The sequence below is a fragment of the Phalangium opilio genome, unplaced genomic scaffold (genome assembly GCF_054372755.1).
Source record: "Phalangium opilio isolate 3A_F unplaced genomic scaffold, DU_Popi_V2 ptg000070l_1, whole genome shotgun sequence".
Taxonomy (NCBI): Eukaryota; Metazoa; Arthropoda; class Arachnida; order Opiliones; family Phalangiidae; genus Phalangium; species Phalangium opilio.
Window position 1 is genome coordinate 10,315,644 of NW_028324182.1, and position 18,508 is coordinate 10,334,151.

The window sequence follows — 18,508 nt, forward strand, 5'->3', positions numbered from 1 at the left end:
AAATACATTGTATTCCTTTTGTAGTATTGGCTGTTAGTAGAGACATGTGAGTCCGTAATTTAACCTTCAGTAAATTAACAAACAGTTTCCAGATTAGGAAGCTCTGAATCAAAAACATTATTATTTTATTATAACGGGTTAATTTACCGATATATCGGTTAGCAATCGGTAAAAATAGGTCGATATTGGTTTGTTTCATTGGGTTAGAACTGTAGTCTCGCCGAGTTTAAATAATCTGTATCGATTCCAGTAAAACTTCGATATCAATATCGGTTAATTTACAATATCGGCTGTTAGATCAAGTTGTACTATTTCATGAAATGCGTTCAGAAGTTTTGAATGATCTCTTTTTACAATTCTTTTATACTGATGATAATTTAGTATAAACGTTTGGGTTGGGTTGACCAATTTTAATTTTTCTGAATGATAACTTAAGCGTATTTACACTTTTAAATAATTATAATAATATTATTATGAAAGGGGTGATACTCGAAAAAGGCGTTTTAATAATAGTTTATGGGTTTTAAAAAAATCCGTAGAGCGAAAAGTTCTTCAATATTTTTTCTTCTAAAAATCGACGACAAATAAGGTGTGTGTTTGGGTTGGCTGATTACTTCTTCAGAGTGATCGTGACATTGTCGATTAAGACGAGCTCTCTTTTTTCGGTCAACTTGGCAGCAGCATCAAACTTTGCATTGACGTTTGAACGATTCTTCCGACTTTACTTCAATTATATCAAGAAGCGATATCTAGTTTACTAGGGAGAAGGAGTATAAATTCGCCACATTTCTAGCTTTATCTCCAGTCCAAACGTATAGTAGGTCCAGAGTTAATCCCCGCCTCTTAATACAACCAGCATCTCATTGGTTCTTGAAAACTCGCGTCAGCGCGACGCGAATGTCGAAAATTACAGTCATATTTTGCGACTGAGGAGAGACGAAACAGCCCGACCTCCTTTTACGTCCCCCCTTTTATTTTGAAAGGGGGACTGGGACTAAAGCTCGCGAATACTTAGGTATCTTATAGCTTCTCCCTAGTAAACTAGATATCGCTTCTTGATTATATACACCCCCTTGGATAAAATACCTCTGAAAATGGGTGATGGTTTTTTTATTATTTGGTAGTGGGTGGCGTAGAGGTTTGGTTTGTTAAATACGGACCAACGGTTTCCTGGGATGAATGATTTCCTGGCCCTTATTTCCATGTTTTAATGGGAATTTTTATGACCTTAAATTGTATTTACTTTAAAAGAAATAAACTTTTTGGAAAAAGAAGTACCGAAAATATCTAAAATTAGAGGTTGGTTCGATATTCAAACGCAATGTTGCGGTTAACGTGAATTCTCAAGAGATACCCAGAGGGTAGACGGGGTATTGCAGATATATATATTCATTTAATTCATTGTTGTATAGATTCACGGTATCAGATATAAAATTTCCTGATCATATATGACTCTACGTTAAACGTCTGATACTTTTATGTGATCTAAACCTCTTGAACATATGAACGTACGAACTTTGAACACGTTTTCATCATTATTAAAGGCGCTAATATACTAATTTTGATCAAAATTTAGTTTTTCGTGATCATATGTAACTGTACATTAAACATGTGATAGATTTGTGATAAGATTAAATTAAGTTTGAACATTTTTTGATCATTATTGAATACGGTAATATATTAATTTTGATCGATCAATGATATAAAATTTAGCTTTCCGTGATCATATATGACTGTGCATTAAACATCTGATACATTTGCGATCAGATAAAGTTAACTTTGAACGGGTTTTGATCATTATTGAAGACTAATATATTATTTTTTATCGAACAATGAAATACATTTTTTTAATATAAATTTCCATTGCACCTTGAGTACTAAATCTCTTTCTGTTTAAGTAAGCATTATCGTATGATTTTGCGTATTTGGACAGCTATGATAGATATAAAGGCCCCAAATGTCTGCATAATAATTTGTTTTTAAAAGCAAGCTGCTAGAATTCTTTCAAAAAATATATAGTCAAACCTCGCACGGCATGCACCATTGTCTGTCCTTCGCTCGTAGTATAATATTAAAACTAAAAATAAAACACTCCATTTCTTATTCTAGACTCTAGCCATTGGATTAAATTTGAGATAATTAAGCTTAATTGATGACAATAGTCTTTCTCTTTCCCTTTCTATCTCTCAACAGTTTATTTAGTTAAGTTATGAGAAGAAGATGGCTTTGAAGAATTTTTTAAGTGCGGTTTTTTTTATACCAGGGCTGAGCATCATCTGGCGGATCCATTACATTTTAGAATTGTCCAATTTTGGTTACAGTCTGTTTCTGTCTTCCTTTTGTACCCCTTTCTCGAGTTTAATACAAAGCCTTTTCACCGAGGGGCTGTTAACACACTTTAGATGATGTACACCTTGCGTAGACTCTTTTAAAAAGTCGTCTGCTCTAATTAGGGTTGTGGGTTTGGGTACATAGACATTAGAGTGGACTTCAATGTTACTTGGTCGATATGATAACGTCTTGTTGTCGACACACCCATCAACAAGGCCGGAAATAAGGAAAATTTCTTATTTCTGTTTGACTGGAAAATTTATAGGACATTGTCGACTTAAGTGTGCAAAAATAGTGTCGCTCGCTTTTCCTGAGTCAAGGTATCAAAACTTTAATGGTCAAATTGTCCAGTGACCCCCCTTAGTTTAAAAAAAATTATGGGATATTTTAAAATTTTATTGGAAAGTGTCCTGTGCTTATTTCCATTCCTGCCCATCAATGCTCCCTTTAAAGACAACAAGGTGATGAAACACCAGACTCTATTTTACCCCCCTACTTTTTCAAAGGTTCTCTTCATCCTTGGTAATGCACCGAATTCGCTAGTTAGTAGCCCCTCGGATTTTACTAATCTAAATACAGTTGTTGAACGCTCATCTCTCTCTCTCTCTCTCTCTCTGCTAAGTCTTGATTAAAACTGTAGAAATTTATGTTTAAAAACTTGCGCTTCGTACGCAACGAAGCGTTAAGGCTAACTATAAGCATTTTATTTTATTTTTAGTGGGGGAACCATGGGGGGGGGGAATATAAACGTTTTAAATGCTTTTGTTCCAATTATTTTACGCGCGCCGATGTCTGGTAATTACCTTCCGTTTGTTCAAGGTTGAGGCCGGGCCATTCTTTTCATAACTTCTCTCTTCTCTTTTTTTTACCGCGTACCTTTTTTTTTCTTTTTTTTTTCTTCGAAAAATGTGAATAACCCCAAATTCTAAGAAAAAACAAATAACCTTTTAGAAAAGTTTTGGGGTTCTTTTTTTTTAAACTAAAATTGTTAATTTGTCGTTTACCTTGGTTTATTTAAAAACCTTATTATTTTATAATTTTATTTTCACTAGGCCCCTAGTTCTGGTTTATATTATAAGGGCCGAATTTTATTGGTACTATACCGTGGGAAAGAGATGGCAATTTTTATCTGTCACGCGTTTAACCTTTGCGATAAAGTATATTCAGAGTTCTGACGTGCTGTCTAAAGTGTCAATTTTTTGAACCTGATGTTTTATTATTTTTTTTTTAAATCTTATTTAAGCTAACTTTGATTTTGTTGATAGAAGTACTTGATATAATTAATTAGTCATAGAAAAATTTTAGCCGAACCAAAGTTTGACTATCTATACATAGTTCACACTAATGGCCGTTCCCACAGTGTTGCCAGGCCGATGGTGATTGCAGAGAAAAGGGCTACCTGTATTTGACCCCTTAGTACTTTAAATAGCCATAGAACTATTTTTATGGCCGTTCCCACAGTGTTGCCAGGCCGTTTGTGGGTCAAGAATGAATGGCTAACAGTTCAGTTGAACTCAGTACTTGACCAAGTTGACTCACAGAGGGCTTGACAACAGTGCATTGAAGTTAAGGCTTTGGTAAGGGTAGTGACGAATCTTCTGGAGCCCCCTTTGACCCCTGTGACCCCACTTGTTATTTTGACCTCTAGTTGACCTAATGTAAATCGATGTATAGTTTCCCTTTAACTTTAACTTTAACATTTAATAGGAAAGTAACCTTATAGGAGCCATATCTATTAATTAGGATTTTGGAAATATTTGCCAAAGGGTTCGATACATGTTTTTTTATTGCATCTTTGAGATGGAATCCAATAAAAATAACTTGTTTTCGCCTCCTTTCAGGTTTCCTTCTTAAGGAATGGTGTTAGGAGGAGGGAGGTAGATGGGAATGGAAGGAACCCCCCATTCTTTATGTATTATAACCTAAATTCCTTTTATAGGGCCATTATTTTTGTTGAATCCCGTCAGATCCGGAAAGTATATTGACTTTTATCCCCGCCCCTCCCCCTTTCCAATGAGGTAATGGTCCGTGTTTATTACGTCAAGATGCTGGCTGTTTTAGCCCCTTCTTCCCTGTAGCTCTTGCCTACCTTACTTATATTTATATTTATTTTTATTTTTTAAAAAATTTAAATACTATAGTTAGGAAATGATTTTCATCTCTCGTGGTTTTCTTGTTTCTGTTTCGACTAGGTTAACTACTATAAACAACCTTTACTAACATCCGCTTATATTTAAGGGGGGTGTAATGGGGGTGGGAGGAAAGACTGTAGGGTGCCCTTGGCCTACCAGTACCGGTGGCAACATATTTTCCCCCTGAAAATTAAGGTTATTTACCAGTATTTCCTCAACCTTTCTTAATTTTTTTTTCTTGTTTTCTTGGTAGAAGGGGCTGAAGAAATAGTTTTTTTTTAAACTTTCTTCCTTATTTCGTTTTATTTCCACACCAAAAATAATGATTTTTAACCATAAAATGACTGTGAAACCATGAAAAATATTGCGTTAAAGAGAGTGCATGAAATATTTTTACGCCATTTTTTTAGTTCGTAGTTTCAAAATACTTCAAATCTCATTCTGGGTTTTCTGGTTGTGGTTACGATTTAAATATTATGTACAGGGGTGTTTCTGATAAGTCTGGCCAGCTGAAGGGTCATCATTAAACACGCAAATCTAACTCTAAAACGGTGGCCCGGACCGTAAAAATGCCATGGAGATAGAAGTTACATTTTCGACTCAAAATCGTGCACCCAAAGAACATCACACTTAATTTATGCCAGGCTTGTCAAAAACACCCCTGTGTAAAGCGTATTCTTTATTAGTTTTTCTGTATTTTAACAGTCAAAAATTCTTGGTAGTTGTAATTAAACGTGTTGTGAAATTGGTATAAATATTATCCCACAAAATTAATTTGCATCCTCATATCCAAACCCCTTTATTTCCTCCAAGTACATCATACAAGGGGGGGGGACATGATTAAAAAAAGTTTACAAAACGATATTAATTTTTTTAAAAACATTTCTCAAAGATTAACCCTTGAGTCAACTTTCCCAACACTAATTCAATTATTTTTGGGGCTAAAGCATCCTGTTTCTATCCCAGACGCTAGAGGCATAAACTTAAGCTTCAAGCTAGCCCAAACCCACTCGCGTAAGAAACTTAACGTCAATAACAATAGAGAGACAAAAAGTTAATATGATGGGTCGTTGAACTATCTTCTAGACTCGAAACGTAATGTTCCCTTAATTCCTTATTCAATTTAATTTTAATAGAAAATTAAACCTGATTATAATTTGAACCTTAACTCACTCAAACTTGTTCAAATATCAATTTGCTAATTGTACCAGTTACCACCAGTATTGGTACCAGAAGAATGTCAAAGACCGAGTGTATGAGTAGTATTAATGTATTTCCGAGAATTATCAGTATATTTTTAAGGCTCTTTTAATCGGGTTTCGCCGACACAGACTGTTACTTCGGCTTAAAGGAAAAGTTCAGGTAACATTACATCATACCTTAAAATATCGGCCTTCTTCTAAATATAAAAGGAAAAATATTGAAAAAGAAATAAATCGTCTCTTATTACAAAATAATTAGTATTTAATTAGTCTTAAAAATTATCAAGGACTACTGTGCCATCCGCCATTGCTTTAGTGGCGTCTGCTAAACCGAACCCCTTACTCTAATGGGATTGGTTAAATTCTCACAGGCTGAGAGAGGTAAGGGTAAAAGGCAGGGCATAAATAAGCGCGTGATCGAGTGCAAGAATTCAACCAATCCCTTTGGAGGTACGTGGTTTCATCTTGTAGACGGCGCTAAAGCAATGGCGGCGCAGTAGTTCTTGATAGTTTTTAAGACAAATTGAACGCTAATAATTTTACTACTGCGCATCCGCCATTGCGTTAGAGTTGTCTGCTAAATCGAACCTCTTACGACCACGGGAGTAACGGGATTGGTTGAAGAGGTTCGATTAAGCAGACGCTACTAAAGCAATGGCGGCATGCGCAGTAGCCATCGTTTTTAAGACTAATTAAACGCTAATAATTTTATAATAAGAGTTCATTTATTTTCTTTTAATATTTAATTCCTTTCATATTTAGAAAAAGGCCCTTCTCTTAAGGTATAATGTTATGTCACCTGAACTTTTTCTTTAAAAATTTTCTTTAAAATAAAAAATAAAAAACTGCCGGTCGCGTAGAGCTTATTTAAAAAGTATAAGTGGAGAAGAGAAGGAAGGTCTTGGAATTTGGAAAATGTAGGCCTAGCGTGCGCCACCTGCTATAATGTTGTAGTTAACTTACACACCAGACTCCTCATCTCATCTCATTCGGTAATGAGTATCTAGAAGAAATTTTTTAAGAACCTGTTCCGCCTGCCCGGGTTGAATGAGACACTGTCGATTCGAACAAATTTTTTTTTAACTCTTCAATCGTTCATATACCTCCTCCTTCCTTCCCTCCTTACTTACCCAAAATCTTATCTTTTAAAAAGCTAGTTTTAACAAGCGTCCATCCATCGTTCATATTGTTTCCTCCAGGCAATTTGCCACTCGGTGTTACACTACAACTGATTTAAAGAATTAAGTTTGTACAGGTTGAGTTCGCGGCGGTGTTGTTTAAACATCTTTTTTATCGAATTTGAAAATCCGGTGAAATTACTGTTGAGTTTACTTTCAATAGATTTTTTTTCCAATGTTTTGAAAGAGAATTATATCTAAATGTTCTGTTGTTGTTTGGAAAAAAGAGTAGAATTTGAAATTGTTGGTTGTCATTAATTTATAAACATTAGGTCCGCTAGAAAAAAAATAATTAATGTTTGTATTGTTACAAGTGAAAACTTGCTCTTGGGATTTTTTCACTTTTTAGTTCATCATTTCAAAAGCAACAAGAGAAATTCTGAAAAACGCCTAACCATAAACAAAAACCGGTCAAATTGATTTGTTGTAACTTAGTTTTGTTTTGCTGTATTTTGTCGAGATCGGTTGTGTTGTATTGTTGGGATTTAGTTGTGATTGAATCATTTCAATAGATAAGTTGGAAATCAAAACACGGAACGGTAATAGGCGCTCGCGTTCAGTATTAACTCCAGATAAACGGGAACTTTATGCGAAAATGCAATCAAAAGTGACCAGTCGTTATAAATTCGGTGCAAATTGTTGTTTTATAGGCATATCCCCCTCGGGTGCCGGCTGCTTCACCTCCCAACTCTAGCAACTCTGGCTCCGGATCTCATTCTGGCTCTGGCACTGGCTCCGTTTCTGGATCCGGAAGTTCTGGATCTGGAGGCGAACAACTGAGTAAAACTAACCTGTACATAAGGGGTTTAACCAACACTACCACTGACAAGGACCTTTTAAGCATGTGCTCTCCGTAAGTTTAAAGTTCAAACCGTTGAAAACTATCCGGTGATCGTTATTAAACACACAAACGCCGTCGGTAACCATTTTCCACTTGGACATCTTTTTTATTCGTACAGTTACGGGAATATTATATCAACGAAAGCAATATTAGATAAGAACACAAACAAATGCAAAGGTACGTGTGTTGTAGGGCTATATTCAGTCTCGTCAGTTGTTGGGGAAAAACTATCAATTATAAAATGATCATAATTGGATTTGCCTATTTTTCTTTCCTTCTTCGTACTTAAGGATATGGCTTTGTTGACTTCGAATCTCCTGCTTCGGCAGAAAACGCCGTTAAAGCTCTGCAAGCCCAGGGCGTGCAAGCTCAAATGGCAAAGGTAAGCGGTACCAATTTAGTTAATAATTTAAGGGTTAATATTAAACACTAAGTTAGGCATAGTATAAAGAGGTAACGAAAGGTTTTTTTTTACGATTTATTATTTTTTTTTTTTATTTCAAACCCCGCAAAAACCAAAACACAATTCAACCATAAATAAATAAGCGTACGCTAAAAGGTTAACGCTTAAGTCAATTAAGTTTGACTTGGCTTACGTACTTATATAAAAGAAATCGCTCAAAACATCATAATGGCTTTTTAGGCAATCATTTTTTACTTAGCTCATCATTATACATTATTCTACCATACCTTGGGCTATATCTTTATGCGCCTTTCTATCTCAATTTTTTTATTTATTTATTTATTTAAATGATTGGCTTGCCAAAATTATAGATATTATTCTAAAATATAAATAAAATAAATAAATTTGATTTCCGTAAATCGGATATAAAAAAAAAAGAAAAAATTTTCCAAAACAATTTTGATCGAAAAGCAAAATCAATTGGTGTTGTTTCTGTGCCCTCTTTATCCGTCTAGTGTCAGTCCCGAGCTAATACTGCACCCGTGATGACTTTAGATGTAATGGTAAGTTCATTTGTTCCGATAGATTCTCCAAATTAAAATTTTCAAATACAACTTAAAATAAAAAAATAAAAATTATCAGAAAATAAAATACCCCCTATCTCCCACTTTATTATTATTAATTCAATGCATATTTTACGAAACACCTTTTTTATATTTATCATTAGTTTATTATTGTTAATTAGTTGATGTTGTATTTCCTTCCACCACCACTAACACGGGCATGCGTTCGCGCTAGTTACCACATTATCCATTGTGAATACGTTAATCGGTGTTACTGTTTTCCTTTTTATAATAAATATTCTTGGTAGTGGTAATTCATTGGAAACTTAGCATTAATTTGCATGCATGTTTGCCCGCCGCATTCATTTTTTATACCTTTGCAATAATAACTAACCTCTCTTTCACATATCCATTATTATTATATATCACATTTGATTGTTGTATATATATATATAGTTTTCATTTATTAATCTATTATGCGGCTTATTCATATTTTGACACCCGCTAGGCATACAATTTTTTATCTGTAGTGTCGAGAGTAATGTTACGACGACTTATTTTTTTATGTCGTTATATATTACTCCTGACATTTATTTAATTTTATACGCATACACTTGATTGAAACAATTTATTTTAATTGCGCAAATGCAAATATATTGATTGCATGAAGAAAGTTTTGCTTTAATAATTATATTGCAACTGAACGCTCGAAATTTTAATTTTTATTACTTATTATTATACTTTTTAATTTTTTTTTTTTTTGAAAAAAAGCTTGCGTATGCTGTTTTTTGTGTAAGAAATGAATAGTAGCGAATCTCCCATTGAATATTTTTCGTGTACCTTTTTTTCTTTTTGTTGCCTGCGTGTATTATCTCCTTCTCCCCACACGCATTGCGAACTCTTTTGACTGTAGTGTTGTTGTAAACAATGGCTCTTGCAGCAACAAGAACAGGATCCGACCAACTTGTACATTGCCAATTTGCCTATATACATGATGGAGCAAGAGTTGGAGCAAATTTTAGCTCCTTACGGATTGGTCATTTCAACTCGAATATTAAGAGATAGTAACATGCAATCCAGAGGAGTTGGTTTCGCTAGGTTAGTTAAATACGTGTTTTCCACACATCAGCAGGGTTGCCACGGGTCAGGGAAAACCTGGAAAAGTCAGGGAATTTCAAAATGGGCCAAAAAGGTCATTGGAAAACTTAATGTAGAGAGTTTATTTATTTTTAAGCACTTAAAACGTGCTGTAAACATTTACACTCTCGGCCTAAAAATAAAAAGGTCAGGGAAAATCGCGGAAAAAGGTCAGGGAAAACCTGGAAAAGTCAGGGAATTTGAAAAGGGGCCAAAAAGGTCATTGGAAAACTAAATGTTGAGAGTTTATTTATTTTTAAGCACTTAAAACGTGCTGTAAACATTTACACTCTCGGCCTAAAAAGGTCAGGGAAAATCGCGGAAAAAGGTCAGGGAAAACCTGGAAAAGTCAGGGAATTTAGTTCGGAAAATTCCGTGGCAATCCCGATTAGTGTCTAGACTACTTTATCATGTAACAAAAGCCCTATAGTAACCTATTGGCTCAATAAACACTACTAACTCTTGTTCTTCTTACGCTTGAAATTCCGCAATCTTTAGAATGGAAACTAAAGAAAATTGTGACCAAATTATATCCGCTTTCAATGGAAAACTTTTACCGGGTTAGTTTACATAGAACTTGACTCGTAATATCTTATCTAGATATTAATCGACATTTTTATATAAAAATATTAAACCAAAAGGGTCAAAAGAGGTTTTACTCGTTAAGTTTGCTGATGGTGGTAATAAAAAAAGGAATCAATATAAAAATCAGGAACAACGGATATGGAGAGAAGGGGAGGGAATTCCTCTGTCCTACGAACAAGCGGCTATGCCCCAAAACGGGTAAATATAATATTCTGACCAAGGGCTATGGAAAAAGAGAATTTGTCGTTTAAAAAACAGTTGTTCCTAAAGCGGTTTTTTGAATACCAACAGAGTGGCGGCGCAGTTAGTGGCTAGCCCCATGAGTAGCTACCAGAGGCCCTATCCTGGGCCCATTTCCACTTACCCATTTCCACCCACCTACATTCAGGCTTCTCCTCAGTACATCGTTCAACCCCATATGGGACAGGTACTACTACTTCCACTCATTTCGTTTCGTTTCGTAGTCCTTTCGTGTTGTTGTTTCTTCTATAAAAAACATCGCGTTTAAATAGGTGTTACCTTCATCTTTGGATCCCAATGCTCTTCATTACGGTCCAATGATACCCCAACTTACAGCACAGATGTCACAGCTCCAATTGTCAAACACATCGGTACAAAAACTAATTAACTATATTATTTTGCGAAGGGCAATGCGAAATTAACTTAACTTAATTTCTTTTGTAACGTTAATTAAGTATATGGCGGCAGCTGCAGCTAGCGCTCCTCATCCTTATGCTGGCCATCCTTCAGCGGCGCCCATTTACCAACAACCCGCTCAGTTGGTTCAGTCCATATTAACGGAAGTACGTTGTTGTTTCTAGGTTTAAGATCGCGCGATGCTGAAGCTGTTTCTGAGGAATATTTTGTTTGTTTGTTTCTTTGTTTCGTTTTTGCAAAATAATAGGATCCCGGTAACCAAGGTGTTGTCTCGGGTCCTTCATCCGATGAACAACATCAATACCAGGGCTATAATCAACCAAAATGAAATCTAATTACCATGTTCCAATTTTTGATTTAGATAATATTATTATAAAGAAGGGTAAGTGTCTTGTACTTCTTTCCTACACTTTTAAACGTTGTGGTAATACTAATATTGACAGGGTGACCATTCTTTCCTTTATCTTTCATTACCTTCCGATAATTTCGTCCTGTTTTTCATATTGACAGGGTGACCATTCTTTCCTTTATCTTTCATTACCTTCCGATAATTTCGTCCTGTTTTTCAAGTGTTTAAGTTGTGTTTCATCGTAATATCCACACTTTGAAATGGTCACCCCGAAATTGTGACTATCATGTTATAAAATGGTTTAATTTTACTATGTTTAGTTGATGCTGAAGATCTGAGAGAGACTTGTAAAAAAAAAACAAAAAAAAAACAAACGGAAGTTAAAAAACAAAATAATATAGGAGAGAAAACCCTCGGAAACCTTTTTTTTATTTTTTTTTTAATTGATCTACGTGCATGATTGGGTTTATTCTAAGAAAATTTCTGAAAAAAATCCAACACAAGACACTTAAATTAATTATTGCGTTTCATAAAGAGGGTCAACATTTTTTTTTTTTTTTTTGGTCCTATATTTGATGATCCCAGTTTTTCTCTTTTTTTTTTTAAGAATTGTTTGTGTAAAAAAAAAAAAAAAATATTGTGGAATTTACGGGAGGGTGCTCTGCAAACCAAACCAAAACCATACGATGATGATTTAAAATAATAATGCCATTTTTTTAATTGGTTTTAATACCATGGAAAGATTGAATTTTAGAAAAGTGTATTTTGTGAAGAGAAAGGGGGGGTGCAGCGCAAAACTAAGCCCAAAAAAAATTAAACAAATTTACGCCTACTTTTAAGGACATTAACACACACGACAAAAAGTTTAAAAATGAAATGACAAAACCCCTAAGAAAAAAAAATTTAAAAAAAAATATTCAAAAAAAAAAGACAAATATTTGTGTGAAAGGGCGAAAGATATTTCTTCCCCCCCCCCTCGTTAATTTTTTTTTTCAATGATCCCCTCCCGTCTTGTGCGTTTTTTTGTGTTAATTACGATGATTCCTCATCAAAGAAAATCCCTTATTACCCAACCCTATATATTGTTCACCATTGATCATCATCCCTCCAACTTTACCGCGAGAAATATGATGGAGTTGAGATGTAAAAAGTGAGTTTTTGAACATTTATTTTTTCCCACACCCCTTAGCTTATTCCTCCTGTAAATTTAATTAATTTTGCCCTAAATGATTCCCATTGTTTCCCCCCCCCCTCTACAACCCTTTAAATCCCAACCCAATTTTTTTAATTAATTAATGAATTGCGTGATGTCTTGTACCACCCCGGTTCGCAAGGAATGTTTAGTTCTAAATCCTCGTACTTGTTAATTTTTCCATTTTTTTTTTCTTCTAAGTTTTAAATTAATTAATGTTAAATGAGGCAGAGAATTTATTTTATTATTCTAAACTGAAAAAAATAAGATGTCATGAAAATATTTTATACAAAGAAAAGAAAATAGTAATGTTCAATATTACAGGCCTTGTTTTCAACATCGATAGTGTGTGCTTTATCGAAAAAGGTTTGTTTTGTTGCCGATTTTATTTCACACAGATTCTGCTGTAATTTTAGGGATTTCTTGTTTCCCTATTTAGAATTATTTAAGTGAGAATTAATGGTTTTAACGCAAAAAGATTTAAAAAAAATTAATAATAATTTAGAAATGAAAAAATTAATTACCATTTTATTAAATTAAATTAATTTAAATTGAATTGAATTGAATTAGCAATGAAAAAATATACCGGTTAATTAGATAAATAATAATTTAAAGGATCCAATCCCAATTTTTATGGAATTTAATTAGTTAATTTAAATTAAATTAGGTAGAATGAAATATTGATTTACATAGATTTTTTTTTCCCCTTATTTACCTTAATTTAACGAATTCAAATTTTTATTTTTAAATTTTAATGGTTAATTTAAAAAAACGGCCACTATGGTGTTCCTAATATAAAAAAAAAAATTAAATTAAAACCTCTTTATTTTCTTCCATTTTCATCCGCCGCGCCGCGTTGCGTTGCGTTAATTTTCTTAAGGAAAGTTCTACGTTACGTTTTTAATTGTTTGTCGATCGAGCGCCTCAAATGATTGATTTATTTCGTCAAAAGTTATCATTCCCCCTTTTTAATTAAAACCTCAAACGTTAAAACGATGAAAATCAAATCAAATCTAATGAATGAAAAAAAAAAAAATCTTATTTTTCCATACCCGTCCCTGTCTTTGTACGTCCTATTTCCTATATTTTGGTACCTTTTAAACAAATACAAGAAAATACAAGAAAAAAAAATGAATTTTTGCACGTGTGGTTGTTGAATTGAAAGATTGCGCGTTTGTCAAGATGGTGGTAAACAAACTAACAAACAAACAAAAACTGAGAGAAGAAGATAAAAACTTTTACAAAACTTGTTTCGTTTCTTATAAAGATGAAAAAAAAAACAAACAACAACAGTAGATTAGGCACGTAGAAATTTAGTGTTTCTATTAAAAAATCAAATTGAAAATGGGTAAAAAAACGAACCATTTTTAATTGCCGATTTGCGATTTTGAAAAATTTCCCCAAATGAAATCACCCCATTTTTCCCCCGCCTGCCTACCTGCATACCAACCAAACCCAAATTGAACTAATTATTCATTAAAACAAATGAAGAGAGTTGAAATTAACATTTTGAAATTATAACAGTGTCAATGATGATGATGATGATGATGATGATGAAAAGAAAAGTTTTTTCGGAGATATGATTTTTCATTTTCGTTACAAAATAATGATAATAATTGATTTTTTTGCGAAACAAAACAAAAAAAAAAAACAGTGCGGTGCCTTTGAATAAGTTAAATGAGCCCGGCGAATGAGATATGTGTAAAATTTTGACGTTTTTAAGGAAAACAAATAGAGCTTCTTTACCCGGGAATTTTTTTATTCATTCATTATTATTATTATTATTAGGACTTTTAAGAATTTAAGGTAAAAAGAAGCGGCAAAAAAAAAAAAAATTTCTCGATACACGCCCGCATCTCATCGAAACGTTAGAAAGACTTTGTCTTCCTTCATGTTTTGTGGAAATTTGGAACCTACAATTTACAATTTCTTTCGACTCAAGAAATATATGTCAATTGGCGAGCGATGTACGTACGTTCAATTCAAAGGGGATAATTGTAAGGTCTTTTGAATTACGATGATAAGTTTTTCGTTTTGAGAAAGAAGAAGAATGAAAAAAAAAAAGAATTTGAAATTAAAAACACGTTGATTGGAAACGCAACGCTTAATTGCATGATTATAAAAAGAAAAATTACGATTACGATTACGAAGTTGGTTGTGTTTTAATTTTAACTGACATAATGGGGCGCAAAAAGAAAGAAAAAATTGAAGACAATTTTATTTACTGATGCTTTTGAAAGGTCCTAAAGTTTTTCTTCTTGAAATTTTGGTATTTCGAGAAATGGTTAAGTAATGAATAAATTGTAAAAAAAAAAAAAGAAAAATAATGAAAGAAATTTTTTGGGGAGTTAAAAAAGGGTGTTTATATTCCTTCTCTCTCGACAAAGTTGATGATTGTTTTCGTTTTTATAAATTTAAAGAGTTTTTGCAAAAAAAATTGATTAAAAGGCGCGAATTGTAATCTGCGATATTTGTACTCAACCCTACTACAACTACATACAACATACACACTGACACCGGAAGGAACACTTGAGTTTTGAAAATATCTCGTTAATACCGGTTATCTACATACACATTATAGAAATAAATGATAAATTGTTAACTTAATTTTTTTTTATAAAAGCCCTAAAACAAAGAGCCAAAATAAGATATAACTTAAGAAAACAAACACAAAAACGAAAACATGCCAATGAGTGGAGTAAATTGAAGTTATTATTCGTTTATTTTCACGAGTTATGGTCTAAGATGTTGGGGAAAGTGTCCGAAAGCGTTAGAATATCAATGTTAAGAAGTTAAAACAGTATAGAATAATATTTTTTACGTTTCGAACAAGAAAATGATGGAATTATCTGTGATTTTTATTTGAGTCCAACAAGCAAATAGCAGTAGCATGAAACATGACAGCAATTGAATGAAATAACGAAGAAAACTCATTCCCTCTGAGAAATTAGCGAAGGAAGTGAATGGTAACTTTTTGACATTCATATTTAAACGCTTATAGAAATTTTTACAATATCTTGATCATAAAGTGTACCGTTCCGTTATTTTGTCTAGTTTTAGAACATTTTAGTCTATAGCTAAAGCGCGGAAAATAATTTTAAGTATAACGACAGCAGCTGCGAAAGACAACTAGAAAAGAATATTGTTACTAAGAATATTATAGTTTTTTAGGTTATTTTTTAATTTTCTCTCACGGAAAATTGTTTTAAAGAAAAATGAAAAAAAAATATAACCTAAACTATAGTTTACTATTTAAAGTGTGCCTGAAACAAAGTAAAATACAATTGAAGGATTAAAAAAAAAAAAAAAATAATAATACAACCACTTACACGTAACGAAATAGATTTTTGCTACAAAAAATGATTAAAATAAATAGATAATATAAGTAATATAATTTTTATTCCTTTTTAAACAAAACAAAACAAAACGTAAATGATGAATCTTTAAAAAAAAAAAAAAAATAAAATAAAAACCTGTACGTCTTCCCCCTGATAAAAATCCTAACTTTAAACTATGCCGTTAAATTAAAAAAAAAACTATTGAATATTTAACAAAAAAAAAAACATGATATACACCTCGATAAAAGTCTCTCAACGAGGTCTCTTATTGGATTTAAATAGCTTTGTCAACTGCTGTGCCAGTATTTTAATGCGTGTAAACTCGAATCTGTACAAAATTAAACGTGTGTACGGAAGTATTCTACCTTTTTCCGGTCGATAGTTAGTAACGTTTTTGGAATTTAAATAAATAAAAAAAAAAGGTTTTCCCCGATAAAAATAAATATTAAATAATAAATAAATGAAGAAAAAAAATCTTAGAACAAATAAGTCAGTGCCTTGTTAACGAAACATATTGGCTATTTTGCCTTAAGTGCGTAAATTTAAATAAAATAAAATAAAAAAAATGCTGATGTAAAATAAAATTAATAAAATCTAACTTAATGGGGGAAAAATAATCAGTGATATTTAAAAAAAAAAAATTCGATTTTTTTTTTTTTTTTTTTTTTTTCCTAAGAAAAAAATCTGACATTCCTAAGTTATTTTTAATTTTTTTTTCTTTCAGTAACAAATCAAGGCTCGCTAATTATAATTAAAACTTAGATTAAATGAGATAATTATTCAGTTCGTTAAAGGGAAAATATTTAAAAAGGCATTTGAAGAGCTTTAAAGCGACTTTTTATACATTCCGCCCGCAATTTTTCAATTTTTTCAATTTTTTGTTTGCAGAGCAAACAGTGATATTGAATATTAAAAAAAAAAAAAAAAAACAACTAATAATACTAAGCACTATTAATTTCTAGGTAGTTTACTTTTAATTTAAACACACTATAACTGATATTAAAATTAAAATTACAGTACTGGCAAGAGGTTACAGAGTCTATTTTTTGGTACATAATCTTAAAAAATAAAAACTACTACTACTACTATGATCGAGTAGCGCTGTCGGAAACAAAAAAAAAAAAAAGCTATTCGAAGGATTAAATTAAAAACTGTAAGATATTTAAAACTCAAAAACACGGAGCGATTTCGATTTCGATTTTGACATCGTCATTAAAAGCAAAAAAAAAAAAAAACCCTGAAACAAAAAAAAGGGGAACTTATTAAGTGATGGAAAGTTTGTAATCTAAACAAAATATGTTTAATACTATGTAACAACGTAAAAGGGTTGTTAGAAAAAAAGTTTTGTTAAGGGAAAAAAAGAAAATTCTTTAGATTTAAAAATAATTTATGTTGATTGATAAAAATGATTTTTTTTTTTTGAAAGTCTGTGCGAGTTAAAAAAATCTAGCCAAAATCGAAAAATAAAAAAATAAATTAACGTAAACCAAAGTTTAACAGTACGTACTGCGTGTTATTTTTTTCAGTTGCTCACACGATGCGAAATGTAAGAATATATATTTTTTATAAATAGTGACAAAGAAATTAATGATATAAATGAAGAAGAAAAAGCTTTGTTTTAATCTTTACTCGGAATTTTATTTTATTTATATTAATTAACTCGCACAGATCTTAAAAAAAAAAAACATTAAAATAATTTACAGAGAGCTAAAGTAAATATCCCAACTTTTTTGAGAACGTTAAAAATGGACAAAATAATTATTTAAAATGATTTTTTATTAATAATTATTGTTTTTTATTATTATTATTATTATTTTGTTGCAAACTGTACAAAACAAACTACAAAAAAAAACAAGAGAAACGCGTGAATATATTTTGCAGTTGAAACTGCACCTGATTTAAAAAAGGGAAATTTTCAACAAATTGTGGCATTTGAAGTTACATGAAAATTCTTCGAACTACTTGCGCCATTTTTTTTTTTTTTTTTCGTTTAATATTTTTATTTGTTATTTGTACAGAGAAAAAAAAAGATTGTGTGGTTTTTGTGTAGTTTTGTGACAAAAACTTTTACGATGAAGATAAAGACAAAAAAAAACAAAAAAGAGAGCGCGAGAAAGAGAGAAAATGCGAACAGTTTTCCCAAAACTTCCAAAATTGGGAAACATATTTTGATCTTTAATTTTTTTTTCGTTTCGTTTCTTTTCTCCTTCCTCTATCCCTCAAGAAAAAGGTGCCGCTTTTTCACAACAAACAAACAAAAAAAAACCAAAAAAAAAGAGTAAACAACAAATAGCCCTTCTGTTAAAAAAACAAATTGAAACGAAAACAAACAAATGATGGATGTTTTAAAGACAAACCAAGAGAAAAAAAACTGAAAAGTCGTGTTTTTTTTCACATTTGTTTTTCCCCAGCAGAAAAAAAAGATAATTAAAAAAGTGAAAACATGAAAATATAAAACCGATTTGAGGGAGGGGGGTTCCTGAAAAAAATAAAGGGGATAATTTTGTTGTTGCTGAGGAAAATAAAAAACTTTTGAATGAAATGACAAAAACAAAGGTTTTGGTTTTTGTTATTTCTTTAAATTTTCAGCGTTTACTCGT

General features: G+C 32.1%; 1 protein-coding gene across 7 annotated transcripts in view; it reads left to right on the top strand.

Moving 5' to 3' along the window:
• shep (RNA binding motif single stranded interacting protein alan shepard) overlaps positions 1-18,463 on the top strand; it is a 34,443-nt gene extending 15,980 nt beyond the window's left edge. For 4 of the 7 annotated variants that reach the window (XM_089843044.1, XM_089843045.1, XM_089843050.1 and 1 more), the window contains 12 exons: positions 7,494-7,696; positions 7,803-7,861; positions 7,975-8,066; positions 8,603-8,650; positions 9,591-9,748; positions 10,286-10,347; positions 10,429-10,570; positions 10,643-10,799; positions 10,885-10,983; positions 11,068-11,175; positions 11,277-11,411; positions 11,699-18,463. In XM_089843044.1, coding sequence (XP_089699170.1) covers positions 7,494-7,696; positions 7,803-7,861; positions 7,975-8,066; positions 8,603-8,650; positions 9,591-9,748; positions 10,286-10,347; positions 10,429-10,570; positions 10,643-10,799; positions 10,885-10,983; positions 11,068-11,175; positions 11,277-11,357 — 1,209 coding nt within the window. In that variant the 3' untranslated portion in view covers positions 11,358-11,411; positions 11,699-18,463. Of the gene's footprint in view, positions 1-7,493; positions 7,697-7,802; positions 7,862-7,974; positions 8,067-8,602; positions 8,651-9,563; positions 9,749-10,285; positions 10,348-10,428; positions 10,571-10,642; positions 10,800-10,884; positions 10,984-11,067; positions 11,176-11,276; positions 11,412-11,698 lie in introns of all 7 variants that reach the window. The other 3 variants (XM_089843046.1, XM_089843047.1, XM_089843048.1) reach the window with 3 other exon arrangements.
• The last annotated feature ends 45 nt before the right edge of the window (positions 18,464-18,508 follow it).